At 45.8% G+C, this 26,707-nt stretch overlaps 2 protein-coding genes across 3 annotated transcripts; both read left to right on the top strand.

Moving 5' to 3' along the window:
- Nucleotides 1-10,352: 10,352 nt before the first annotated feature.
- Nucleotides 10,353-14,289, top strand: PRSS43P (serine protease 44). The gene is made up of 6 exons (XM_016940906.3): nt 10,353-10,556; nt 10,701-10,925; nt 11,133-11,289; nt 11,659-11,921; nt 12,683-12,843; nt 13,410-14,289. Exons 1-6 carry the CDS (start codon nt 10,463-10,465, stop codon nt 13,644-13,646), a joined length of 1,137 nt encoding a protein of 378 aa, XP_016796395.1. The 5' UTR covers nt 10,353-10,462; the 3' UTR covers nt 13,647-14,289.
- Nucleotides 14,103-25,295, top strand: PRSS45 (serine protease 45). 2 transcript variants are annotated; one of them, XM_063806764.1, is made up of 6 exons: nt 14,103-14,124; nt 18,688-18,714; nt 22,596-22,743; nt 23,246-23,520; nt 24,304-24,473; nt 24,803-25,295. In XM_063806764.1, exons 3-6 carry the CDS (start codon nt 22,631-22,633, stop codon nt 25,034-25,036), a joined length of 792 nt encoding a protein of 263 aa, XP_063662834.1. In that variant the 5' UTR covers nt 14,103-14,124; nt 18,688-18,714; nt 22,596-22,630; the 3' UTR covers nt 25,037-25,295. The 2 variants fall into 2 exon arrangements, with proteins under 2 accessions (XP_063662834.1, XP_016796398.3); XM_016940909.4 differs by lacking the exon at nt 14,103-14,124 and adding an exon at nt 16,198-16,594.
- The last annotated feature ends 1,412 nt before the right edge of the window (nt 25,296-26,707 follow it).

Below are 26,707 nucleotides of genomic sequence, written 5' to 3'. Positions count from 1 at the left end.
TTTAGGCATCAGGAATCATTAATTAAACTACATTTAATTAAACATTCTGCCTCTTTCTCTTTTTCTTCTTCTTTTGGAACTCCCATAATTCATAAATACATTACCTTGATGGTACCCCATAGATCTCTTATTTTTTATTTTTTAATTTTTTTAAGATGGAGTCTTACTCTGTCACCCAGGCTGCAGTGCAGTGGTGCAATCTTGGCTCATTGCAACCTCCACCTCCTGGGTTCAAGTGATTCTCCTACCTCAGCCTTCTGAGTAGCTGAGACTACAGGTGTGTGCCACCATGCCCGGCTAATACTTATATTTTTAGTAGAGACGGGGTTTCACTATGTTGGTCAGGCTGGTCTCGAACTCCTGACCTCAAGTGATCCACCTGCCTCGGCCTCCCAAAGTGCTGGAATTACAGATGTGAGCCACTGCACTAAGCCCCCTTATTCTTTTTACTTCTATTGTATTTTTATTTCTCTAGTGGCTAATTTCAAATGACCTATCACTGAGTTCACGGATATTTTTCTTCTATATGATCTCTTCTGCTGTTAAAATTTTTTATTAGGCTGGATGCAGTGGCTCATGCCTGTAATCCCAGCACTTTGGGAGGCCGAGGCGGGCAGATCACGAGGTCAGGAGATCAAGACCATCCTGGCTAACACGGTGAAACCCCGTCTCTACTAAAAATACAAAAATTAGCCTGGCGTGGTGGTGGGCACTGGTAGTCCCAGCTACTCATGAGGCTGAGGCAGGAGAATGGTGTGAACCTGGGAGGCGGAGCTTGCAGTGAGCCGAGATAGTGCCATGCACTCCGGCCTGGGTGAAAGAGCGAGACTCTGTCCAAAAAAAAAAAAAAAATTTTATTGACTTTTCAGCTCTGTCATTGTGTTCTTCAGTTCCAGGACTTTTTATTGTTTTAATTTCTTTATTAAATGTCTAATTTTGTTCATGCATGATTTTGTTTAGTTGTCTATCTGTGTTCTCTTGCATCTCATTGAGCATCTTTAAGATGGTTGTTTTAAATTATTTGTCAGGCAATTCGTAGAGCTCCATTTTTGTGGGCTCAGCTACTGGAGCTTTATTAGTTTCCTTTGCTTGTGTCATGTTAGCCTGACACTTTGTTATCCATGCAGAATTTTCTGTAGAATTCTGTAAAAATTTCTCTAAAATTCTGTAGAATTTTCTACATACAAGCTTCATCTTTGAATAGAGAGAGTTTTATTTCTTCCTTTTTAATCTAAATGATTTTCATTTATTTTTCTTGTCTATTGACCTTGCTAGACCTGCCAGTACAACGTTGAATGGAAGTGCTGAAAGCAGACATCCTTGACTTTTTCCTGATCTTAGGGTGAAAGCATCCATTCTTTCATTATTAAGTATGATTTTACCTGTGGGGATTTCATAGATGCCTTTTTATAAAGTTCAGGAAATTTCCTTCTATTCCTATTTTGTTGAATGTTTTATCATGAAAGGGCATTAGATCTTTTCACATGCTTTTTCTTCATCTATTGAGATAATTATGTCTTTTAAAATCCTATTAATGTGGTATATTATATTGATTGATTCTTGGATGTTATACTAAAGTTGCATTCCTAGGATAAAGTCCACTGGTCATGGTGTTGATAGTGTGTAACCTTTTATATTTATTGTTGGATTCAGTTTGCTATTATTTTATTGAGAATGTCTACATCTAAATTCATTCTTAAGAAATACTGGTCTATATGTTATTATTATTATTATTTTTTGAGATGGAGTTTCACTCTTGTCACCCAGGCTGGAGTGCAATGGCATGATCTTGGCTCACTCCACCTCCCAGGTTCAAGTGATTCTCCTGCCTCAGCCTCCTGAGTAGCTGGGATTACAGGCACGTGCCACCATGCCCAGCAAATTTTTGCATTTTTAGTAGAGGTGGGGTTTCACCATATTGGTCAGGCTGGTCTTGAACTCCTGACCTCAGGTGATCCACCAGCCCTGGCCTCCCAAAGTGCTGGGATTATAGATGTGAGCCACCATGCCTGGCCTGGTCTATATTTTATTTCCTTTCATTTTTATTTTTTCCTTTCTGTTCCTCAGACTCAATAATTTTTTTTTTTTTGAGACAGGTTCTGGCTCCATCGCCCAGGCTGGAGTACAGTGGCACAATCTCAGCTCACTGTAACCTCTACCTCTTGGGCTTAAGTCATCCTCCCACCTCAGCTTCCCAAGTAGCTGGGACTACAGGAGCATCCCACCACGCCTGGCTAATTTTTGTATTTTTTGTGGAGACAGGGTTTCATCATGTTGCCTAGGCTGCTCTCAAACTCCTGGGCTCAAGTGATCCTCCTGCCTTGACCTCCCAAAGGGCTGGGATTATAGGTGTGAGCCACCATGCCCAGCTCACAGTTGCTTTGAAATGTCTGGATCCTTAAACTTCTGGCTCCCCAGTGGGAAAAAAGGGAAAAAAGAAATACAAACAAATAAGCAGGTGTGGTTCCTTTAAATCCCCTGAAAGCTGTGTCAGCCTGTGGCAGTTGAATCAATGGTGGCTAGCCTGTGTGCCTACATCTCAGTGATCAAAAGTAGCAAGAAGTTACAGAACACTGATTCCTGTTACTTGGAGGAGAAGGTTGTTATTGCCCATTCTGGCTCCAGTAAGCTGCACCAGGAACATGGGCATAGTTGGCTGCCATGAGGCTAGGAGTAAGGGGTGTTTAAAGCTTAAATTGGTAGAAACTAACTAATCTACTAGCCAAGTTTTCTCCTTGAAACTGTAAGGGTTCAAATAGACTCCAGATTCTAGTTACTTCAAACAGTTCCTGCCAATACAATTGTCATCTAGGTAAGGAGTTATATTCCTGGAATTTCCTACTCTGCCATCTTCCCTGACATAACTCCCTATATTTTTTATTTTTAAAGGATACTTGAGTTGCATATAGAATTCTTGGTTGACAGTCTTTTTCTTTCAGCACTTTAAATGTGTCACCCAACTGCCTTCAGACTCCATACTTTCTGATGAGAAGTCAGCTCATAATCTTATTGGGGATTCCGTGTATGTAATGCATTGCTTCCTTGGTGCTGCTTTGAAGAGTCTCTCTTTGTCATTGTCTTGCAACTCTTTGCTTATAAAATTTTGAAATGTGCATATTTTCAAGTTTATTTTATTTGGAATTCATTGATGTGTAGATTCATGTTTTTCATCAAATTTGAGACATTGTAGGCAATTATTTCTTTAGATATCTTTTCTTCCCCCTTTCTCTCCTCTTTGCACAGAACTTCCATTATGTGTATGTTGACATACTTAATGGAGTCCCACAGGTTTTTGAGGCCCTGTTTATTTTTCATCATTATTTTACTTTTCTGTCTTCCAGAGTAGATAATCTCAAGTGACCTATCTTTAAGTTCACTGATTCTTCTGCCAGCTCATGTTTACTTCTGAGCTCCTCCTGTGAATTTTCATTTCAGTGTTTGTAATTTCCAACTCTAGATTTTCTATTTAAAAAAATCATTTCTCTTTGGTAATATTTTTATTTTGCGAGATGGCATTTTCATACTTTCCTTACTTCTGTAGACAGCATACTTTAGTTCCTCAAACACATTTAAAATAGCTTACTTAAATTGTTTGTCTAGTAAGTTCAACTTCTGGGCTTCCTAGTGGCAGTTTCTTTTGACTTTTTCCCCTGTTTTCCCACCCTTGGTACAGGCCATATTTTTTTGTTTCTTTGCATGTTACATAATTTTTTTAACAGAAACAGTTTAAATACTATATGTTGTAACTATGGGAATCACATTCTCACCTTCCTCAGGTTTTGTTATTGTTTTGTTTTGTTATTGTTGCTATTTGTTGTTGCTGCTGCTGTTTGTTTGGTTAGTGACTTTTCTAAACTAACTCTGTAAGCCTCTTCTTTGTCATATATGGCCATGAAATCTCTGCTTGTTAGCTTTAGTGCTCAGCTAATAATTAGAGATTTTCTTAAGTGCCTTAAATCAACAAATTTTCCAGCCTGTGCTAAGGAGCTCTGTTTGTTGGGGCATGTCTACAACACTTCAGTTTGCCCTAGCATTCTTAGTTTTCGTTTCTGACATGCATAGACATGTCAGAAGGCTAGCTGGAGGTGAGAGATTAGGGTCTTCTCAGGTCTTTCCTAAATATACATACAGTTCCAACATCTATGTCATATCTGAGTCTAGTACTGATTATTGCTTTTTCTTAGACTGTGTTTTTTTTTTTTTGCCTTGTGATTTGCCTTGTAATTTTTGTTGAAAGTTAGACATTCTCCATTTCTGTTACTGTATCAGGAGATAACTAATATAAATATTTTCTATGCTTGGAGAAAAACACAGGCTTCCTTCTGCTTGGTGGTTATTATGGAGATTTGTGATACTCTAATCAGGAGTGGGCTGTGCTTTAATTTGTTGTTGTAGCTACCAGAGTTGAATTTTTTTGTGGCTATGGGCACCAGAGATTTAAAAGTCTGTCAGTAATACCTTGTTTTTGCCTCCTCCACTTGGCTTTTGGTCTTCTCTTTGTGCTGTTATCCTGGAGAACTTTGTAGCTCTTGCAGCTGAATGTGATACTATACCACTTCATGTTTAGGATAAAAAACTTATGACATATTTCTTTTTTCTTTCTTTTTCTTTTTTTTTTTTCAATTAGCTTTCTCAGGTTGAAAACAACATATTTCCCAGGCGCAGTGGCTCACGCCTGTAATCCCAGCACTTTGGGAGGCCGAAGCAGTGGATCACCTGAGGTCAGCCTGGCCAACATGGTGAAACCCCGTCTCTACTAAAATACAAAAAATTAGCCGGGCATGGTGGTGGGCACCTGTAATCCCAGCTACTCGGGAGGTTGAAGCAGGAGAATTGCTTGAACCCGGGAGGCGGAGGTTGCAGTGAGCTGAGATTGTGCCATTGCACTCCAGCCTGGGCAACAAGAGCGAAACTCTGTCTCAAAAAAAAACACAAAAACAAACAAACAAACAAAAAACGCAAAAAAAACCCCAACCACACACACACACACAAACAACATATTTATATTTCTCTCTCTCCCAATCTTTGTGCTACTGTCATACATCTTGCATACGTGTTACAAACCTCACTGTACATTGTTATTTTTGTTTAAATAGTCAATTCAATTATCTTTCAAAGATATTTACATAAAAGAAAAGTATCTTACATATTTCCTGTGCAGTTGTCTTTCCCAGCACTCTTCATTTCTTTATGTAAATCCAGATTTACGTCTGGTATAGTGTTCCTTCTGTCTGAATGACTTTAACTTTTTTATAGTGCAGATCTGCTGGTGATAGTCTTTCATCTTATGCATGCCTGAAAGAAATCTGTATTTTGCCTTCATTTTTGAAATAAAATTCTGGAAGTTTTTTTCTTCCAGCACTTAAAAAATGGTGCTTATCTGTCTTCCTGCTTGTACAGCTTCTGATGAGAAATCTACTGTCATCCTTATCTTTATTCTTCTGTACTTACTTTATCACTGGTTTTAAGCAAGTTGATTAAGTTGTGCTTTGGTTTAGTTTTACACACACACACACACACATACTTGTTATATATATATATACACACACACATATATATACTTTTTTTTTCGATGGAGTCTCTCTCTGTTGTCCAAGCTGGAGTGCAGTGGCGCGATCTTGGCACACTGCAACCTCCGCCTCCCGGGTTTAAGCAATTCTCCTGCTTCAACCTCCCAAGTAGCTGGAACTACAGGTGCATGCCACCACATCCAGCTAGTTTTCATGTTTTTAATAGAGACAGGCTTTCACCATGTTGGCCAGGCTGTTCTCAAATGCTTGACCTCAGGTGATCTGCCCACGTCAGCCTCCCAATGTGCTGGGATTACAGGCGTGAGCCACCACTCCTGGCCTGGTTTAGTTTTCTTCATGTTTCTTTCTTTGGTGTTCATTGAGCTTACTAGATTTGTGGGCTTATAGTTTTTATCAAATTAAAAACGTTTGAACATTATTTCTTTAAATATTTTTGTCCAAATACTCACACATTAGGACACAGCTCACTGATGTTCTCTCTCTCTCTCTCTTTTTTTCTTTTAACACTCTCTTTCTGTTTCATTTTGAATTTTTTTTTTTTCTTTTTTGAGACGCAGTTTCCCTCTTGTTGCCCAGGCTGGAGTGCAACGGCGCAATCTCGGCTCACCGCAACCTCTGCCTCCTGGGTTCAAGCAATTCTCCTGACTCAGCCTCCCGAGTAGCTGGGGTTACAGGCATGCACCACCATGCCTGGCTAATTTTTGTGTTGGTCAGGCTGGTCTGGAACTCCCAGCCTCAGGTGATCTGCCCTCCTCGGCCTCCCAAAGTGCTGGGATTACAGGCATGGGCCACTGCGCCCGGTCAAATTTTTTTTAATTGTTAGGTTTTCAAGTTTACTAATCTTTTCTTCCACAAAGTTTAATATGTTACTAATCCCGTGAGTGTGTTTCTGACATACATGGTAGTTTTCATTTTTAGAAGTTTGATTTGGGTCATTTTTCATCTTAGATATCTCTCCTGAACTTTTTGAATATATATGTATATGTATAACTTAAAGTTATAATGACTGTTTTAATGCCCTTGCCTGTGCATTTAACATCTGTGTCAGTTTGGAGAGGATAAGATTAATTGATGATTCCCCTCATAATCAGTTGTATTTTCATGCTTCTTGCATGTTGGGTATTCTTTGATTGGATACTGGACATAGTGACTTTTACCTTGTTGGCTGTTTGATATTTTCATATTCTCATAAATATTCTTGAGCTTTGTTTGGGGATGCATTTAAATTACTTGGAAACTGTTTGATCTTTTCAGATCTTGCTTTTAAGATTTTTTAAGCAGGACAATTCTCAGTCTAGGCCTAATTATTCCCCATTGCTGAGGCAAGACCTTCCTGGATACTCTACCCAGTGCTCTGTGAATCTTGAGTTTCTTTGTCCAACTAATGGAAGCAGGCTCTATTCTTGGCCCTGTGTGAGCACCAGGCATTGTTACTTCTAATTCTTTTCAGTGGTTATTTCTCTAGCTTCAGGTCGTTTCCTCACAGACATGCACTGACCAATACTCAGTTTAATACTCAAGGGGGAGTATTTGTGTTGCTATAAAGGAATACCTGAGGCTGGATAATTTATAAGAAAAAGAGGTTTATTTGGCTCATGGTTCTCTAGGCTGTAAAGAAGCATGGTGCCAGCATCTGCTTCTCATGAGAGCTTCAGGCTTCTTTTTCTCATGGCAGAAGGCAAAAGGGAGCTAGTATGTAGAGATCATATGGCAAGAGAGGAAGCAAGAGAGGGGACATGGATGTGCCAGGCTCTTTTTAACAACCGGCTCTCTTGGCAACTAATATAGTGAGAACTCACTCACTCCTCCTCTTCCAGGAAGGGTATTAATCTATTCATGAGAGATCCACCCCTATGACCCTGACACATACCATTAGGCCCCACTTCCAACACTGGGGATCAAATTTCAACATGAGATGTGGAGGGGACAAACATCCAAACTACAGCAGGGAGCCTCTGCAGATCTTTGTGTTCTTTCTTTGTGCCACTCTCCTCTGCAGTATTTTATCAGCACAGCCGCTTCCATGTTCCTGGCCTCTCAGCAATACCTGCTCACATCCAGGAGCCTGCTGGATTCTGCCTACGTTCTCCTTCTCTGTACTGTGGCCTGGAAATTCTCTCAAGTCATAAACCTGAGGCAGTCACAGGGCTTACACCATTTGTTTCCCATCTATTAGGGATTCTATTTTTTTTGGTGGGTGTCCAATATCTTAAAAACTATTGTTTCAGATGTTTGTCCATTTTTGGTTGTTTCAGGTGGGAAGGTCAGTCTTTTTATATTCCACGGCTAGAAGGAGAAGTCAGCATTTAATAACTTACTTTGTTTGTTTGTTTGTTCGTTTCTTTCTTTTTCTGTCTTTCTTTCTCTTTCTTTTCTTTCTTTCTCTCTCTCTTTTCTTTTTCTTTTCTTTTCTTCTTTTTTTTTTTTTCCGGGCCTTGCTCTGTTACCCAGGCTGGAGTGCAGTGGTACAATCATACCTTACTATAACCTCAACCTCCTAGGCTCAAGTGATCCTCTTGCCTCAGCCTCCTGAGTAGCTAGGACTACAGGCATGCACTACTATCCTCAGCTAATTTATTTTATTTGATTCAGAGACAGGGTGTCACTATGTTGCCTAGGCTGGTCTCAAACTCCTGGGCTCAAGCAATCCTGCCTCAGCTGCCCAAAGTGTTGGGATTACAGGCATGAGCCACAGTGCCCAGCCAATATTCCTTTATAGTTAAAAATATCGATCATAGGTAATTTAAAAATATCTCTTTAAGTTGCTTTCCCTTTTTCATTCTGTATTTGCTTTTTTTCTTTTATTTTAATCTTACTAGAATGTTGTTTAATTTATTAGGCTTTTCAAATAACAAAATTCTGATGGTGCTAATTCTCTCCACAATTTTTTCTCTATTTTATTGATTTCCTTTTTTTTAAGAGAGAGGGTGTCACTCTATCACCCAGGCTGAAGTGCAGCAGCCTGATCATAGCTCACTGTATCCTTGAACTCCTGGGCACAAACGATTCTCCTGTCTCATCCTCCCAAGTAGCTGGGACTATAGGTGCACGCCACCACACCTGCTGGTTTTTTTATTTCTAGTAGAGACAGGGTCTTACTATGTTGCCAGGATAGTCTTGAACTCCTGGGCTCAAGCAATTCTCCCACCTCAGCCTCCCAAAGTGTTGGGATTACAGGCCTGAGACACTGTGCGCCTGGCTACTTTATTGATTTCTGCCTCCTTTTTCCATTATTTTCTCCTTCGTTGCAAATTCTTTCTTTGAGTTTACTCCATTGATCCTTTTCACTTTCTGAGTTGGATGTTTATCTCATTTGCTATCAGTCTTTCTTTTCTGATCTTGTCAAAGCTGTAAATTACTTTCTGGGACTGGTCTATCTGCATCACATATGCTTTGATATGTAGTGTTTTCATTGGCAGTCACCTCTAAATGTTCATTATTTCCCTCATGATTTTCTTTTTATAGAAGAACCACTTAGAAGGGTTTTGTTTTTGTTTCAGAAAGATGGGATTTTTTGTATGTTAAAAATTGATTTTAATATTATTGACTTGTGACTCAAGAACAGAATCTATATACCAATCCTTCCCTGGAGTTTGTTGTTCTCTGTGGCATCGTTTCTGAATGTTCCCTTAGTGGTCATTGAGCAAGTGTTCTCTGTTGGTAGTTGTAAAATTTATTATATAGCTAAGGTGAAGATTATTAATAGTCAAATCTTCTTTATCTTTGCTTAATTTTGTCTGTGTAATCCAGCAGTTTCTTAAGGGTAACATATCAAAAACTCCAGTCTCCCATTAATTGGTCACCTGTTTCTTTGAGTATTATAGGCTTTTTTCTGCATCTTCTTGGTCATTTCTTATTTATACTTTATATAATAAGATTCCTTTTTGTCCCTTTATCATGATCTTGCCTTAAATACTATGATCTAAGAAGAAAATTGCTATACTACTTACTTTGTGTTTCAGATTTGCTTGGTATTTCTTTTTCTATCCCCCTTTTTCAATTTATCTGTATCTTTTTGTTTTAAATTTGTCTCTCCATATAGTATATTTCTGGATGATATCTTTTTTCTCTAATTATAAAGTATTTGTTTTGTTTGTTTTTTTCCAACACATTTACATGTAACACAATTGCTATTGTATTAGGATTGATTAGAGCCATCTTGTTTTGTGTTTTCTATTTATCATACTTTGTTCTGTTTTGTTTTGTTTTAAAGAGATGGCATTTCAATATGTTGTCCAGGCTGTACGCAAACCCCGGGGCTGCAGTGATCCTTCAGCCGCAGCCTTCGGAGTAGCTGGAACCCCAGGCTGCAGGAAATCAGGCTCTTTCTGTTTTGCTTGAAACCTTCCACTGGGTAGACTGTATTTTTTGCTGCTTTGAAGGGTATCCAGTGATTAGATTACACTCAACTTGGGCCGGGTGCGGTGGCTCACCCCTATAGTCCCAGCACTTTGGGAGGCCGAGGCGGGAGGATCACGTGAGGTCAGGAGTTTGAGACCAGCCTGGGCAACATGGTGAAACCCCGTCTCTACTAAAAATATAAAAATTAGCCGCCCGTGGTGGCCCGCGCTTGGGATCCCAGCTACTTGGGAGGCTGAGGCAGGTGAATCGCTTGAACCTGGGAGGTGGAGGCTGCAGTGAGCTGAGATCATGCCACTGCACTCCAGCCTGGGCGAAAGAGTGAAACTCCATAGAAAAAAAAAATTACACTCAACTGGATAATCCAGGAAAATCTCTATCTTAAGGTTCACAGGACGAATTACATATTGAAAGCCACTTCCTTCACAGCACTACCCGGATTAGTTTTTGCTGAGTGACCGGGGCTCGCGAGAGCCGCCTCAGGTCTCCGCCGGCACACCGGGGTCCCGCCAACACCACGACCAGGGCGGAGCCGCCGCGAGGGGGCACCACGAGGCGTGCTGACGGTGCCCATGGCGTCCCAGGACGGCCTCCGCAGGGGCCGTGGAGGCACACGCCTGAGCCTCCACCTCCTGATCTGGCTTCAGTTCCTTCAACCCCTGCTCAGTGAGGCTGGGAGTGGACAGGGCGGGGCTGGGCTGCACCCACGTTGGGTGTGGGGTGGCAGTGGGGGCGCTGTGGGAACAGGCAGACGCGGAGGAGGCGCCGCCAGGCCAGCTCCTGTTCGCCGCGGGTCCCCGTCTTCACCAGGTGAGCCATACCGACCCGAGGAGGATTCCAGAATGACCCCGGCAAGCCCAGAAGCCCGGACGTCTCCTGTGCACCCGAAATTCCCCAAAATTCCAGAAACTTCTGTAGCTCCAGGGTCTCCAGCGACCGCAGGGCCTCCAGGATCCTGGGTTACTTCAGCATCTACAGTGGGAGAAGCCTTGGAATCCGACGGAATCTCCGACCTTGGAAGGCAGTTTTCTCAGGGTATTGTTTCTGGTGCTAGATCTGTCCTGGCCTGCGGGGGAGGTCAAAGGGGACGCAGCCTGGCTCAGGGAGGTTGAGGGTCAGACCCTGACCTAGATGATTTGAGAGAGAGGATAGATAACCCGCCTCCTCCCTGGGCAGCCTGGTGGGGGTGGTGGGAAGGTAGTGGCTTCACTTCCAGTCCCCTCTCTTTACTGAGCCCACCAGCCTGTGGCCACCGTGTTTCAAGGATAATTGGAGGATTGCCAGCCCCAAACAAGAAGTGGCCCTGGCAGGTGAGCCTGCAGACCAGCAACATACACCATTGTGGAGGCTCCCTCATCGACAGGCGCTGGGTGCTCACTGCCGCCCACTGTGTCTTTAGGTGAGTGTTTGGGGCTCAGAGCTTGGGCCCTGATCAGGCTGTGGGACCTGGAGCCAGTCTGTCCCCTTCCCTGAGCTTCCTCTTCCTCATCTGTAAAAGGGGGCGACAGCCCCATAGTTTTTATCCAGTCTGGGTGAGACCTGAGTATTTGCATTTCTAACAAGTTTCCGGGTGTTGCCGCCGCCGCCGATCTGGGGACCACTGGCTAAAGTGGTCAGGGGTCCTGAGGGGATGTGGTTGGGAGGGAGGGAGGTGGCTGCTGGCTGGCATAGGAAGATGGGACCAGGCTTGGAAGCACCTGGAAGGTGTGGAAGGGGAGCATAGACGTCCCCCCAGGATCTCTGTGAAGGCCATCTTTTCTCTCAACAGTAATTTGGAATACAAGGTGAAGCTGGGAGACCCTGACTTGCATGCTGGTTCCAAAGAGGCACTGGTGATCCCTGTTCGAGACATCATTTTTCCTAGCAATTTTGATTTTGCCACTTTGACAAGCGACATTGCCCTTGCTCTGCTCGCCTACTCTGTGAATTATTCCTCACATATCCAGCCTGTGTGCCTCCCCGAAAAGCTTTTTGAAGTGGAAGCTGGGACAGAGTGCTGGGTGACTGGATGGGGCCAAGTGTCAGAGAGTGGTGAGACAGGCAGGATGCTGAGGTGGGACAGTCTGGTGGGCTGGGCTTGGCCTGCAAGCTATTGGGAGAGGCAGGGAGGCCATTTTCTAGCAGGTGGGTGAGGGAGGAGGGTGGAGAAGATGCTGCCAGGAAGTAATTTAACAACTATGTTATGAATTTCTGTTGTCATATTGGGACCTTGGGGCTTGGGGGCCAAGTGTAGTGGGTTCTCTTCAGGGTGAATTTCAGCTCAGGGTGATGAGCTGTCTGCCAATAGGAGCCAACCCCCACTAGAAAGACCTGCCTTGATGGGTTGAACTTCTTCACCCTAGCAGTGTAGGCCAAGCCAGAGCAACCCTGCCAGTGAGGCTGTGGGGACTCCTATCCTTAGGGAGAGGCACTACCTGTCTAAGAGTCTGTGATCCTGCTCTAAAAAGTGAAGATGCTTTACTGATGCACAGGACAGCCTGTCATTTCTGCTGATACTCAGAGTGACAGATACTTGGTTGCCATTTTTCAGGCTGACAAGGCCTTGCCTCTCCCTCTCCTGATCTGTTTTTCCTTTTACTGTCTTGATTTTGTTTCTTGTCCTTTCCTTTCTCCATGTCAACATTAAGCTCGAGTTTCCTTCTATGTCAAGTGGCGACATTGTCCACTGCCCTGACTTCCTTTAATTTGGGCAGTTGTGTTAAACACACCAATCAGGACTCAGAGTGGGCACTGGGGGCTCCTGTTCTATCCCTTTGTGAAGATCCACTCTCTTGTAAATTGTGTCTTTGCAGTTTCAGGACCAATGCCACTTGTTCTTCAGGAGACTGAGCTAAACATTATGCGTCATGAGAAATGTCGTGAGATGCTCAAGAACAAGAATATATCCAAGAGTAAAATGGTCACGAGGGGGACCGTCTGTGGCTATAATGACCAAGGGAAGGATGCCTGTCAGGTCAGTTCATGGGCGTCTTGCTGCCTCAGCATTGCAATTGTCTCCTCAAAGCTTCCTCATCCCCAGCCAGTAGGGCCTGGGTTATCTCCTAGCCCCTCCGTTTACCCTTATTCATGGTAATAGGATGTGAGGACAAGCCACCAAGTCTCTCCTGGGCAGCCTACCTGATCCTTCAGGAGAGAGCAACTGACACAGCCTGGAGTGGGAGGAGGGGTGAATCAGGCAGGTCCCACCAACAATACATGCTCCATGTTTTGAGACCCTTCTGTGTGACAGGCAGTGTACTCAGGTTAGCACTTGACTCATTATTGTCTCAGAGTAGGCACAATTTCATTAGGTATATTCCGTTTTTTGGAACACGCCTTTTTAGTAGGTACATGATTTTGGTTTATTGGAAATTGTTAATTCTCAGATCTCATATTGACAGATACCTAAGGCTAGGAGGGTCTTAGGGGTTCCTGGGGAAGCCCCCTGAGTGCCTAGCTCTGTAGCGCATTGCAGTGCAATTAGCCTGCTCTGATGTGGATCCTATTTCTTTCCTACAGTGACTGTCTTTCTTTTTCCAGGGAGATTCTGGGGGGCCCCTGGTCTGTGAATTAAATGGCACATGGGTCCAGGTGGGGATTGTGAGCTGGGGCATTGGCTGCGGTCGCAAAGGATACCCTGGAGTTTACACAGAAGTTAGTTTCTACAAGAAATGGATTATTGATCACCTGAGACAAGCTTCCTGTTTGAATTCAGCAGACTTCCTCATCCTAGTCCTGTGTCTGGTGATGCCCCTGGGCATCCTGGTGACCTCGTGATCAGACCCCATTCCACTCTTCTGCTGTTTCTGAGTCTCACACTTAGGTGTCTCCTCTGACCAACTTCCCACTCCTTCTCAATGCCCTTTCCACAAATCCCAGTTGGAATCCACAGGCCCTCTGGAGATCCGTACAATAGAGCATGGCAGGGAGACTGGGGCCTGGAAAGTGCCCCTGCCTGGTGCTCTCGTCTAGAGGGCCAGCTGCTCTGCCAGGTGGGCCACGGTGACTCGTCAATATCTGGAGGAACATCTATCAAAGAAGAGACATCATCAACGGTGAAGCAAGCGTTAGACCTGGTTCTGGTTTCAGGGCTCTCACCTGAGACTTTGTGAAACCAGCCAGCTGGGTGATTGCTCACAGAGAGTGAAGGAGGCGTTACCAGGTCCCTGCAGACGTGTGAGGCCTGGGACTTCCACTCTGGCTCAGTTGTCTGGGGCTGGGAGAAGTTCCCCTGCAGCCCAGTGTGGATCCATCTGTGAGTGGACAGCCTCTGCCACACTAGTTCTTTTGGAGCAACCCATTCTTGGCACCCCCTTCCTCAGTGCCCTAGTGGCCACTTTCAGGGACACCACAAGTTGTGTTGAGGCAGTTATGAAGTGTGGAGTTTTCATAAATCAACTGATTAAATGTTTGGAGAGTCTCCTGTTTCTGAAGCTCTGCTCACTGGGGAGTTTGGTTGAATATAACATACTCTATAGAGAACTGGCTTCCCATTTAACTAAGGAAGCTATTTATGGTTCTTATTAAAATGTAGAAGGACAGGTGAGGCCCTGCTTCCTCAGACATGAGCTCTAGGGATGATTTGAGCCAATGGGTCTTGTTCCCTGTATGCCTGTTATAGCCGTCAGCATCTCTGCAGGGAGCTCTGTAGTTGAGCTTAACAGTCTCTACAGTTAGGGATAGGGGATCAAGAGACACTGGAAGTAGGCCCAGGAGTGAAGTTCGGGTGTGAGAAATATTCCTCCTCATCTACTGCTTCTCCTTGCTGCTCCCTCCCACTTGGTTACCAAAGATAGGCGTTCCCACCGGGAGAAGGGCAAGAGAGATTCATTGTAGTATATACATAGGTTCTCTCCCCTCATTACAAAGTCTGGTGTCCTGGAGTCTCTCTGTCTAGCTACTGATCAACCCCCTCCCAGCCTCTTGCCCTTTGCCCTTCTAGGGTTGAATGTTTAACCCCCAGGTATGGGTGGGCTTCAGTGGACAGTCTGTATCAGTCCCTTCTGTTGCCTGAGGAAGGCTGAGGCCAAGAGACTGAGAGCTTACATCAAACCCAGTCTCTTAATGAATATAGCACTACCTGCTTTAAGAAACCACTGATTTATTCATAGATTAATAAAACAAATTTAACTTTTTTCCCCTAGAACATCCCATTACAGCGTTCTTGGTCAGCAGGTAGCTTTCTCCATCTCGTGGCTTGCTCTCAGTCCTGTAGTTAATGCTTTACCTGCATCAGAATCCCCTAAGGCTTGTGAAATACAGATTACTGGCCTGCACAGTGGCTTATCCCTATAATCCCAGCTACTTGGGAGACTGAGGCAGGAGGATCTCTTGAGGCCAGGAGCATGTAGCATGTCTCTTAAAAAAAATTAGCTGGGCATGGTGGCCTGTGCCTGTAGTCCCAGCTACTCTGGAGGCTGAGCAGGAAGAAGTCTTGAGCCCAGGAGTTTGAGGCTGCAGAGATATATGATCATGCCACTGCCCTCCAGCCTGGGGGACTGGAGGAAACGTCATCTCTTAAAACAAAATTACAGATTACTGGTTCCTGGTTCCACCCCTGGAGTTTTCAATCCTGTAGGTCTGGGACGGGGCCTACATTCTCTGTCTTTCAGGTAGAAAGACCTTAAAAGAATGTACATTTCTAACAAGAATGTACATTTACCTGAAAGACCTAAAGAATGTACATTTCTCAGTTCCTGGCTCATGCTAATATTGCTGGTCTGGAGACCTCACTTTGAGAAGCAATGCTCTGCATTAACAAGAATAGAAAAGGCAACCTCCTGTTGACTGCCTTGGCATGGAAGTGGCACACATCACCTCTATTCATGTGGACCCACTTAGGTGCCAGGCTGGGGAGGGAATGTGGCTCCAAGTCCAGCTGATCACTTCCCAATCTCTGCCATGCCTAGCAGATCCAAAGACCGCATCCTTCTGCAAAAAATCCCTGTGGAAGCCCAAGGCCTGGCACAAGCCACCATTCCTTTTAGCTGCCACGATCTTACTGGTTGTCTGTGGAAGAGGACACATGTCTTACCTTTCTCTGGTCTCCCCCAAGAGTCCTTGTTTTACAGTAGTCTTAGATCCAGCTCAAATATCACTTTTTCAAAGACATCTTCTCTGATTCCATAGCCTTACAGTTCTTTTCCTTTTTTTGTGCTTTCTCCATCTTTCCAGATTCTCAAACCAAGAGTAATTGTGAAACTCTCCAGTGCGCTGGGACCAGGGAACCAAGGGTGTAGTCAGAGGCTGGGCAACAGGATGCCATTAGTAGTCCAGGGATGCGGTGCACCTTCATCAGCCAGGTTCTCTGGGCATTGTCACCAACTTAAAACCCTTGGGGGTGCTTTCATGGGGCCCGCCACCCTGGGAGCAATCACAGACTCAGGACTCCCAGGTCGTCCTCAAGAACAGGCAGGAGGTAGAGGTGAGGGAAATGCGCCAGTTTTGCGGGGAGCTGTCGGGAGTTCCCGGCGCCATCACGTGCTACAGTGCGGTCACGTGTGCAGACGCCAGGCACGTGCCGGGCTCTCGGGAACCGTCTCCGCAGCCGCCAGGTGGCACCTCCCCAGCCTCATGGCCGTCTCACGGTCGAGCCTCGACCCCCCAGCCTCATGGCCTCGACCCCCCAGCCTCATGGCCGGGCGTGGGGCCCGGAACCTCCAGGCCCTCGGTCCTGAGCCGCCGCGTCCTGCTGCCGCTGCTTTTTCTGCTGCCGCTGAGCTCGGGTGAGGTGGGCGCTCCTCCGCAGCTCTACCTTCCCTCTCCCCGGCCCCAGCCCTGCTCCGCCTCCGGCTCCGTGCCTGGCCTTGGAGGCGGGGGACTGGCCCGGGGGTGTGGCTGCCTACTCCTGGGTCGGGGATTTTTGCGGCCCACGCACCCCGCGGTCAGCTCTCCTCTACTACTCGCGCCCAGGACCTCGCCAGGGCGATTCCAGGATCTTAAACTCCTGTCCTCTCTGGCCTCCTCCGTCAGGGCACACCTGTCCTACAGCGCCCTGAATCAGCGGTGCGGGAACCCCTGCCTTCTCTCCTCCACTGGCAGTCTCTTCCTTCGCTGCCAGTCTGGACACCGTGGCTAATGTCCCTACCACCCGAGCCGCCCTCAGGCCTCTCATAGGCTCCCCCTCCACCCCCCGCTCTGATCTTCTCATGGAGCTGAGCCCCACTGGAGACCCCACTTGGACATGCTCTTTGGCCCAGGAAAATTCTTGGTCCCCATCCACTACAGGAATATTCTAAAATTCACCTTCTTCCCAGATCCTCGATTCCAACCCAGCTTGCCTCCCTAGCAGCCCATCATTCCCTCAGAAAACACAGGCTTTGGGTGCTGTCTTCCTGAACCCAATCCCCAAACCCACAGGGGCCCCTCCAAACTGGACTGCTCAACACCACCCTCACCTACTTCTTTAGGAGTCAGAGAGGCCTGCTTCTGGTGCAGGGCCAGCGGCTCACCTGTGCCCTGCTGTGTGGGCTCTCCCTGTGCGACACGCCCCCCACCATCCTCTCTCATAGGTATTCTCTTGTTTTTGCTTTGCTGATTTTTCTCCCCCATCTCTTGCCCCTTCACTGCGAGACCTCCCAAATGTCTTCACTCCATGCTTCCTGCCAGTGCCTCCTCGCTCTCCACTTAACCCTTAGTTCCTTCCTGGGCTCTCTCCACCCTGATCATCCCTGACCTTTGTACCACCCCCTCCTCTTTCATTTTCTGTGGTCTCCTGATTCTCCTCTACCTCAAGGGTAACTCCCCCTCTCCTCTGTGTCTGTCCCATGCCACCGTGCTCTGTTCATCCCAGACGTGTTGGTGTCCCCTAAGCTGCTCTCTTTTTCCTGCTCCTCCCCTCTTAACTGCTCCCTGGGTGAACTCACTTGAGCTGCCATTTATGTGATGGTGCCTCATAAAACATGTCTGGATGTGCAGCTGCCTCCTGGACATCTCTACCTGAAAGACCTCGGAACATCTCAACCCCTTGGGGTCAATGCTGAGGTCTTCTTCTTCTTGCCAACTGACTTCTCTCATTGTTTCCTAACTAAGTGGATGGCAGCCACTTTTCTCCAAAATCAGAAAGTGCGGTGTGATCCTAGACCCACCCATGTGCCTAAGTCCCCCACACAGCTCACCGTGTCTGTTCTCACAGCCACTTCCTCATTCAGACCTCCTCATTTCTTGCCTTGGTTCTGCAGAGCCTCTGGTGGGATCTCAGTGCCTCAGTCTTGTCATCTTCCTGTCTAATATCTGGGCTGCCTGTGCAAGCCTGGCTCAGTCATACCTCTGTTGATCTCCCTTTTCCCAGAGGGTCTCACCCTGGCTTCTTGGCCAGGCTTTCGAGGCCTTCATGACTGATGCCTGACTTTCCTCCCCTGGCTCATCTCTTGCCATCACAGGTCTTGCCCTTCATCCTCTGCAGTCTGGCATACACGACGATGTTTCTCCTGCAAGGAATGTGATGATCACTTTTCATTTCTGTTTACCTTCTCATCTTTAACACCTGGCACAGTAAGCCTTCCTCCCACTGAAGTGGTCTTTTCTGTCCACCACTTCTTCTGGGCTCCCCTGAAGCCTGCCGCCCTGTCCCTGCACTGATCTCACGCAGGTGGTTGTGTATTTACCTCTGTCCACCCTGCTGGACACTGTATTCCTTGAGAGTAGGCTCTATTTGACACACCTCTGTCTCCCCGGCCTCTGGCTCCAGGCTGGGAACAGAGTGGGAGATTAGGACCTATTTGGTGAATGAATGAATGAACTAATTTAAAAATGCACCTCTTTGCTGTCATCCTGTCGTGAATGCTTGCTTCATCTCTGTCCCTCTTTTCTCCTCCAGGTTATAAAGAGGACACAACCAATCCAGGTAGGTAGGGTGAGACCCTGCTGCAGGAAAAGCTGAAGCTCTTGGGAGGGTATGTCTGAAGGGAGTCACATAGACAGTGGTGCTGGGTTTGTAGGAAGCAAGCATTTGGTCTAAGGGGTCTGTTTTCTAAAGAACAGCCTGCAGCTACCAGAACATATAGACCTAACAGTCTAGAGGAAAGAGGATCTTGGCCTCCCATAAGAATGCTGAGCCTCTTGGAATTCAGCCCAGGCCTCATCTCAGACCCTTTTGCACACAGAACCTTTTGAGCTCTAAGCCATTCTGTTGCAGATAGAACTTCCTGGGCCTTGTGGCAGTGTCAGTAGAGCCCAGCTCTTCTGGGTTTCCTGTCTTTTTCCTTACACCTTAGGCATGGAGCGTTGGGTTACTCCTGTTCTTCAGTTTATGGGCCTCCATTCTCATCGGTCCTGCCAGAACTCTACCCTAATTCATTATAGAATGGATGACTGATGGATTAAGTTAGTTATCCTTGCTTCTCTCCAAGCTCCACTCCCATTCCCCTTCTCCACCCGCTTAATCTTTCTTGGGGATCTTTCTGTTTGTGTGTGCTCTTGTAAAAATACATATTGCTGTCTTGTGTGCATGTATTTTTAATTTACATAAATGGTATGTTCTCTGTATCTCTTTCGGTTATCCCTTTTAATTCAGCCTCATTAAGACTTTTTAAAATTTGGAAATAATTTTAAACTTACAAAACACTGCAAAAATACAAGTAGTACAAGGAACACGCACACATATATAATTTGTTTCAGAATCAGTGGAGGGTAACATACAGCATGGCTCTTTATTGCTAAATACTTTGGTATGTATTTTCTGAGAATATTCTCTTCCATAACCACAGTGCGCTTAACAACTTCAAAAGTTTACATTCATACCGTACTTTTATCTACTATCCATATTCTAATTTGGTCAGTTCTCCAAACTCCTACTTCAGCAGTGCATGAAGGTGTATAGGTTGCCACAGACCTACCAACCCTTAGTGTGATCCTGCGTTTATGTTTTTTGCCAATCTAATAGATTGAAAAATCACTTATTGATTTAATTTTCATTTTTCTCATTACTGATGAGTTTGATCATGTCTCAATATGTTGTTGGCTTCTTGAGTTTCCTCTTCTAATAAATTGCTTGTCTCTATCCTTTGCCTATTATCTTTTTTTTTTCTTGTTGGTTTCCTAAAATTTCTTGCATAAAGTCTTGTATTCATTTTAGATATTGCAAATATTTCCTCCCTATCTGTTTTCTGTCTGTTAACTTTGCTCCCGGGCCAAAACCTCTCGATTTTGATATAATCACGTTAATCAGTTTATGCTTTATGGTTTGTGTTTGAGGTTTTAAGGAGTCCTTTCCTACCCCATGTCACATGATTTATTTATTTTACAGTTTTACCTTTTACCTTTAGATCTTCAAGTGCTATTAGCAAAGAATCCAGTTTTGGATTTCTTATTTCTCTTATAGTGAGCGAGTTTTCCCAACACCATGTACTCAACAGTCCTTCTTTTACCCACTGATAGTGGTGGCTCCTTTCTTTACATCAAGTTTGTGCAGCACATGAAACAATCTCAAGCTCTCTATTCTTTTCCATTGTCACTTTCCATTGTCTGTCCTTGTGACAGTACCACATTGTTTTTATTATTATGGCTTTCACATGTGTCTTAATATCTGCTAGGACAAATGACCCTTCTTTGCTGTGCTTCTTCAAAGACTGAACTATTCATAGACCTTTGTTTTTCTGTTTCAGTTTCAGAATAAGTTTATCAAGTTTCTTAAAAATTCTAACTTACAAAATGAATTTATAGATTAATTTTGGAAAAATTACATCTAAAATGTTTAGCTGGTCTTTTTTTTTTTTTTTTTTTTGAGACAGAATCTTGCACTATTGCCCAGGCTGGAGTTCAGTGGCGTGATCTTGGCCCACTGCAACCTCCGGCCCCTGGGTTCAAGCAATTCTCCTGCCTCAGCCTCCCGAGTAGCTGGGATTACAGGTGCCCGCCACCACGCCCAGCTAATTTTTTTGTATTTTTAGTAGAGACGGGGTTTCACTATGTTGGCCAGGCTGGTCTCAAACTCCTGACCTTGTGATCCGCTTGCCTGCGCCTCCCAAAGTGCTGGGATTACAGGCGTGAGCCATCGTGCCAGGCCTTAGCTGTTGTTTTAAGAGCAGGGACTGTCTTGCCATTTATGCTGATCATTTTCTGTGTCCTTTATTAGAGTTTTAAATTTATTACCACAGGAGTCTTATGTGGTGTTAGGTAAGTTAATTCCTATGAACTTTTATCATTTTTTCGCTGCTGAAAATGTATGTTACTTCAGTATATTTTCTAGTTGGTTGTGCTGGGATAAAAAAACATTATTGTTTTTAAAAGGAAATTGTTTTATTGAAGTATTATATGCATTCCAAAAAAAATGCACAAATTACGAAGGCCCAGCTGAAGGAATTGTCACACAGTGAGCATACCTGTGTTATCACCACCCAGGTTAAAAAGTAGAATAAGTATGTAGAGAGGCTGAGGTGCGAGGATTGCTTGAGCCCAGGAGTTTGAGACCAGCCCTGGCAACATAGCAAGACTGTCTCTATAAAATTTTTTTTAAAAATTAGCCAGGTGTGGTGGCAACTGCTTGTAGTCCCGGTGACTTGGGAGGCTGAGGTGAGAGGATCGCTTGAGCCTGGGAGGTCAAGGCTGCAGTGAGCTGTGACACTGCACTGCAGCCTGGGTGACAGAGTGAGACCCTGTCTCAAAAAAAAAAAAAAAAAAAAGGCTAAACCAGCACCCAGCAGCCCCCTTGCGTTCTCTCAATTATTTCCTCTGCCCTCCTTCCACAAAGTGTCCTTATTCCTGGTCTCTGGTGGGATAGGTTCTTTTCTGCCTGTTCTTTAGTGTTGTATGATGTTTGTTGTAAGTTTGGGGTATATCTAACTTTTGTAAAGTTAAGGGTTTTCCATCTATTTCTAGTTTAAGTAAGAGGGGTTTTTTTGTAAGTTATAAATATGTGTTAAATTTTTCAAATGACTTTTTCTGTGTCCGTGGAGGAAAGCACATGGTCTTTCTGTCTTCAGATTGTTAGAACCTTTTATGTGGAGAATCCACTGAGAATTCTTTCAATGTGGAACCACCCTTGCACTCCTGGGCCAATCCTTAATCATCATGGTGCATTGTTTTTCAAAAATACAACATTAGCTACTATTTTATTTAGAATGCGTGCATCTGTGTTTCTTCATACATTCATACAACCATATAACTTGACTGATAGAACTGTGTGAAAACTGAGTGTGTGACCTGTGAATGAGGGGCCTCTGGGGTCTCCCTGCTGGCACTTTGAATGTTCAATGTGAAAACTTCTGACACAGAAGTCAGGAGCTTTTCTTGACTCTTAGCAGTGTAGGGGACACAGGCCTTCTGCATCTAAGAAATGCAGCAAGCATTATAGCTTTTCAGAAGTGGTGGAGGAACTTCCCCAGATGCAGAAAATGCATTTCTTGCCTTGGGGCTCCTTCTCTGCTTGCGTTGGGGCTCCTTCTCTGCTTGCCTTGGGGCTCCTTCTCTGCTTGCCTTGGGGCTCCTTCTCTGCTTGCCTTTGTTTTGAGGTCCTGGGCTGAAGACTCCCTGTGACTCAGAATCTCTCTCTCTCCATGTCTCTGCCTTGATGCTTTTTACCTCTGTCACTGTCACTTTCCGTCAAGCTCAGTGCCTTTGGGCACGCCACTGCCCTTCTCTCACCCTCACTCTCCCCATCTCTGAAATGGGAAGAGGCCCTGAGTTTACAGCTTTGTGCAAATTGGCCCTGTAGGGCATCTAGGTCTCAGTCTTTCTCATCCTCCTCTATGTGGTTCCTGTGTCTCCCTGGCACACTTCTTCCTGAAGTTTGTGGTGAGCCCTGGTGGTCGGAGGATTTGGAAATGACCCGCCATTGGCCCTGGGAGATGAGCCTCCGGATGGAAAATGAGCACGTGTGTGGAGGGGCCCTCATTGACCCCAGCTGGGTGGTGACTGCGGCCCACTGCATCCAAGGGTGAGTATGGCCCATGTGTCCAGGGCTTGGAGACCCCAAGCTACCATGGGCCCAGCCCAGCTTCCTCATTTCCTGAGTGAAACAGTGTGGGAGGGAGGTAGGGAGTGGGAAGGGCACCTGGGATAAGTGAGAATTGTGCTGGGGGTCTCCTGGGGGCCAGGGACTGAGCTAGGGCAGGAGCCCCTAGCAACAAAGACTGCACCCTAAGCTGAGCAACAGGAAAACCCAGAACACGCCCCCTACCCCATCACGCATGAGAGCATATGTGTACACCAACACTTCCACACCTGCACGCACAGCACACAGACCAGGCCACCTTGAATCAATTTGAATGATGAATGAGGAGGCAGTCAGCTCTGAGATCTTCAGTGCCCTCAGGCTGGATTAGGCAGATTGGGTGGAGGCAGGACTCCTGCTAAAGGGGTAGGGCCGTGGGGAGGTAGGAGTGTGTTCCTGCTTGGGAGTCTGATACCTACCAGGTGGGGCTCTCTGTTTCCCACAGCACCAAAGAGTACTCAGTGGTGCTTGGCACCTCCAAGCTGCAGCCCATGAACTTCAGCAGGGCCCTCTGGGTCCCTGTGAGGGACATCATTATGCACCCCAAGTACTGGGGCCGGACCTTCATCATGGGTGACGTTGCCCTTGTCCACCTTCAAACACCTGTCACCTTCAGTGAGTACGTGCAGCCCATCTGCCTCCCGGAGCCCAATTTCAACCTGAAGGTTGGGACGCAGTGTTGGGTGACTGGCTGGAGCCAGGTTAAGCAGCGCTTTTCAGGTGAGCAGGATGGGATGGGGGGTGGGTGCGGTACCACCGAGAGCACACTCCTTTCCTTCTGGGGCCTTTCCTGCTGGACCTGGTTCTCTGAATGTGTTGACCACTCCTCATGTGGTGACCATTGTCACTGTTTATGTGGACACCTCATTCAGGCCTGGTAGTGCCTGGGCTGGGCATGACCATCTGTGTCTTATAGAAGCTCAGAGCTGGGCATTCACTCATTCCTTCACTTGACACACTTTGAGTGTCGGCACCCAGCCCTTGGGATTAGAAATGCATGCCCTGCCTGGAGGGAAGTCATGATTGGGTGTGGGTGTGGGCACAGGCTGAGGAGAACAAGGCAAAGTTCTTGTCTGGTGGTCTTGAGATCCAGCTGGGAGGGATCTGGAATGAGCTCTGGGCAGAGGGACTGCCTTGAGGCCCTGGAGGAGGAGCGAGTGTTAACGAAGGTGGAGAGAGCGGCCGTGCCAGCAGAGCTGAGAGTCTGCAGGGAAGCAGCGCGGGGCTGGGCCCCAGATTGGAAGCGGCTGCACTGAGACTTGAGTTATGGCTGGTTTGGTTCAGAAGCAGAAGTTTCCCAAGAAGGGGATCTGGACTCAGAGCCTTCGAGGGCGGGGGCTTTTCAGACAAGGCCTGCACTGCAGGGGGAGGGGCCGGTGAAGGAGGGGAGGGCTTGGAGGTATGACAGGCGGTGGCTGGGCTGAGTCTCCAGGGTGAAGGGGACAGGACCCTGGACAGAGGTCAGGGTTGGGTGGAGTGAGAGGTCACTGCTCACCCTGCTAGGCTCCACAGCCAACTCCATGCTGACCCCAGAGCTGCAGGAGGCTGAGGTGTTTATCATGGACAACAAGAGGTGTGACCGGCATTACAAGAAGTCCTTCTTCCCCCCAGTTGTCCCCCTTGTCCTGGGGGACATGATCTGTGCCACCAATTATGGAGAAAACTTGTGCTATGTGAGTTTCTGGGAGGTTCTGGTAGCTCTGCTTCTGTTGGGAACCACTCCCGGGTGGAGGCAGTTCCCTGGGGCGGGGTTGGCCCGGCCTCCCTCCGTTACCATCACCCAGTAGTGCTCTGCTCCTGTCTTCCTTCCCCTGTGATGCTGACTTTTGCCCTGATTCTGGGGTGTGGGTCCCAGCTGAGGAGCCAAAAGAGGACCCCAAGTAGTGAGGTCCTGGAGGAGTGAAAACCCTCCCAGCAGAGCTCAGAGGGTGGGCATGGGTCCCCAGGGCCCAGCAGGCCCAGCTGGACCCACAGCCTCCATCACTCCTCTCTTTTTGCCTAGGGGGATTCTGGAGGGCCATTGGCTTGTGAAGTTGAGGGCAGATGGATTCTGGCTGGGGTGTTGTCCTGGGAAAAGGCCTGCGCGAAGGCACAGAATCCAGGCGTGTACACCCGCGTCACCAAATACACCAAATGGATCAAGAAGCAAATGAGCAATGGAGCCTTCTCAGGTCCCTGCGCCTCTGCCTGCCTCCTGTTCCTGTGCTGGCTGCTGCAGCCCCAGATGGGCTCCTGACCTCCCTACCTTTTCCTCCTCCTGCCTTGCCTCTGCTGAATGGGGCCAGATGGTTTGACCAAGGTCATGTGTCCATCTTCAACAAGAGTCAGGGTGGGGAAGAGTAACCCCTGAGAGAATGGGTCTGGCTTTGGCATCCCGGTGAGGAGAAGTGTGGTGGATAACTAGGCCTTGGGTGAGCAGGAGAAGGGAAGTGTGGCCTAGAAGGATTCTGGAATCTGGGACCAGGAGAGCAGGGATTAAACATGTGCAAACTTGAGCTGACTCTTTTCTCTTTTCTGGGGTAGTCCTGGGGGTTGGCCGTGGGTGGGATGGCAGAGCTTCCTGGAATTAAGTCTGCCAGGAGGCTGTCTGGAGTGGGGACTGCTGGTTTTTGCTGTATCATTAGTGCTGGGGTTTAAGGAAAAGGTCTGGGCCTGTGACCTCAGTTTCCTTGTCTGTAAAGTGGGCATGCTATTAAGGGAACAGTTGAAACATGCAGGCTTTTAGGCTGCAGTAGGAGTGACTCACAATAGTACTCCAAAAGCAGCTTTCTTTTTTTTAAAACCAATTATAAAAGTAGTGCATGTTTATTGTAGAAAATTAGAAAACATAGTCGAGCCTAAAGAAAGTAGACTTCCCCTGGAGTCCCACCACATGGAGGCATCCGCTTCTCATTTTGGTATATCTTCTTCTACATTTTTTTCTTAAAAATTATTGCTCATAGGCCGGGCGCGGTGGCTCACGCCTGTAATCCCAGCACTTTGGGAGGCTGAGGCGGGTGGATCACGAGGTCAGGAGATCGAGACCATCCTGGCTAATATGGTGAAACCCCGTCTCTACTAAAAAATACAAAAAATTAGCTGGGCGTGGTGGTGGGCACCTGTAGTCCCAGTTACTCGGGAGGCTGAGGCAGGAGAATGGCTTGAACCTGGGAGGCGGAGCTTGCAGTGAGCCGAGATTGCGCCACTGCATTCCAGCCTGGGTGACAGAGTGAGACTCTGTCTCAAAAAAAAAAAAAAATCTATATATATCTCTAGAGATATACAGATATATATCTCTATATATCTGTAGAGATATACAGATATATATCTATATATATCTGTAGAGATATATAGATATATAGAGATATATATCTACATATATCTCTAGAGAGATATATATCTACATATATCTCTAGAGAGATATATATCTACATATATCTCTATATATCTATATAGATACATATATCTAGATATATATATCTAGATTATATATGTCTAGATATATATCTAGATTATATATGTCTAGATATATATCTAGATATATATAATCTAGATATATATCTAGACATATAATCTAGATATATATAGTGGGTTACACCCTATCAATATAAAACATGCCTTTTGTCCTATGTAACATTACTTGTTTTTTCAAAGATCCAGATCAGAGTTCATTCTTAATTTTGGCAGTTCTTCTAATTGATTAAGGTACAATTTTATATTTTGTACTTTTTTTCCTTCAGATTTTCCTCTGGTTTATTTTCTACTTTTTATAGTTTTTAGATTTGAGTATTTAGGTCATTTATTTTCATTCTCTGTTATTCAATAATAAATATCTTTAAGGTTATGAATTTGCCTTCAAATACATATATATATTTCAAAGATATATATATCTAGATATATATATATATCTCATAATCTTTTTTTTAAG

Source organism: Pan troglodytes, chromosome 2, assembly GCF_028858775.2.
Source record: "Pan troglodytes isolate AG18354 chromosome 2, NHGRI_mPanTro3-v2.0_pri, whole genome shotgun sequence".
NCBI lineage: Eukaryota > Metazoa > Chordata > Mammalia > Primates > Hominidae > Pan > Pan troglodytes.
Note: the sequence above shows the minus strand (reverse complement) of the source record. Positions and strands in the feature narration are given on the sequence as shown.

Excerpts from the sequence above, each read along its gene's own strand:
- PRSS43P (XM_016940906.3), top strand. The coding sequence starts at position 10,463 with ATGGCGTCCCAGGACGGCCTCCGCAGGGGCCGTGGAGGCACACGCCTG. Across the intron at positions 11,290-11,658 it reads GCCGCCCACTGTGTCTTTAG|TAATTTGGAATACAAGGTGA; the intron begins GTGAGTGTTTGG and ends TTCTCTCAACAG. Across the intron at positions 12,844-13,409 it reads AAGGGAAGGATGCCTGTCAG|GGAGATTCTGGGGGGCCCCT; the intron begins GTCAGTTCATGG and ends TTCTTTTTCCAG.
- PRSS45 (XM_016940909.4), top strand. The coding sequence starts at position 16,303 with ATGCGCCAGTTTTGCGGGGAGCTGTCGGGAGTTCCCGGCGCCATCACG. Across the intron at positions 18,715-22,595 it reads AGAGGACACAACCAATCCAG|TTTGTGGTGAGCCCTGGTGG; the intron begins GTAGGTAGGGTG and ends TTCTTCCTGAAG. Across the intron at positions 23,521-24,303 it reads GGTTAAGCAGCGCTTTTCAG|GCTCCACAGCCAACTCCATG; the intron begins GTGAGCAGGATG and ends TCACCCTGCTAG.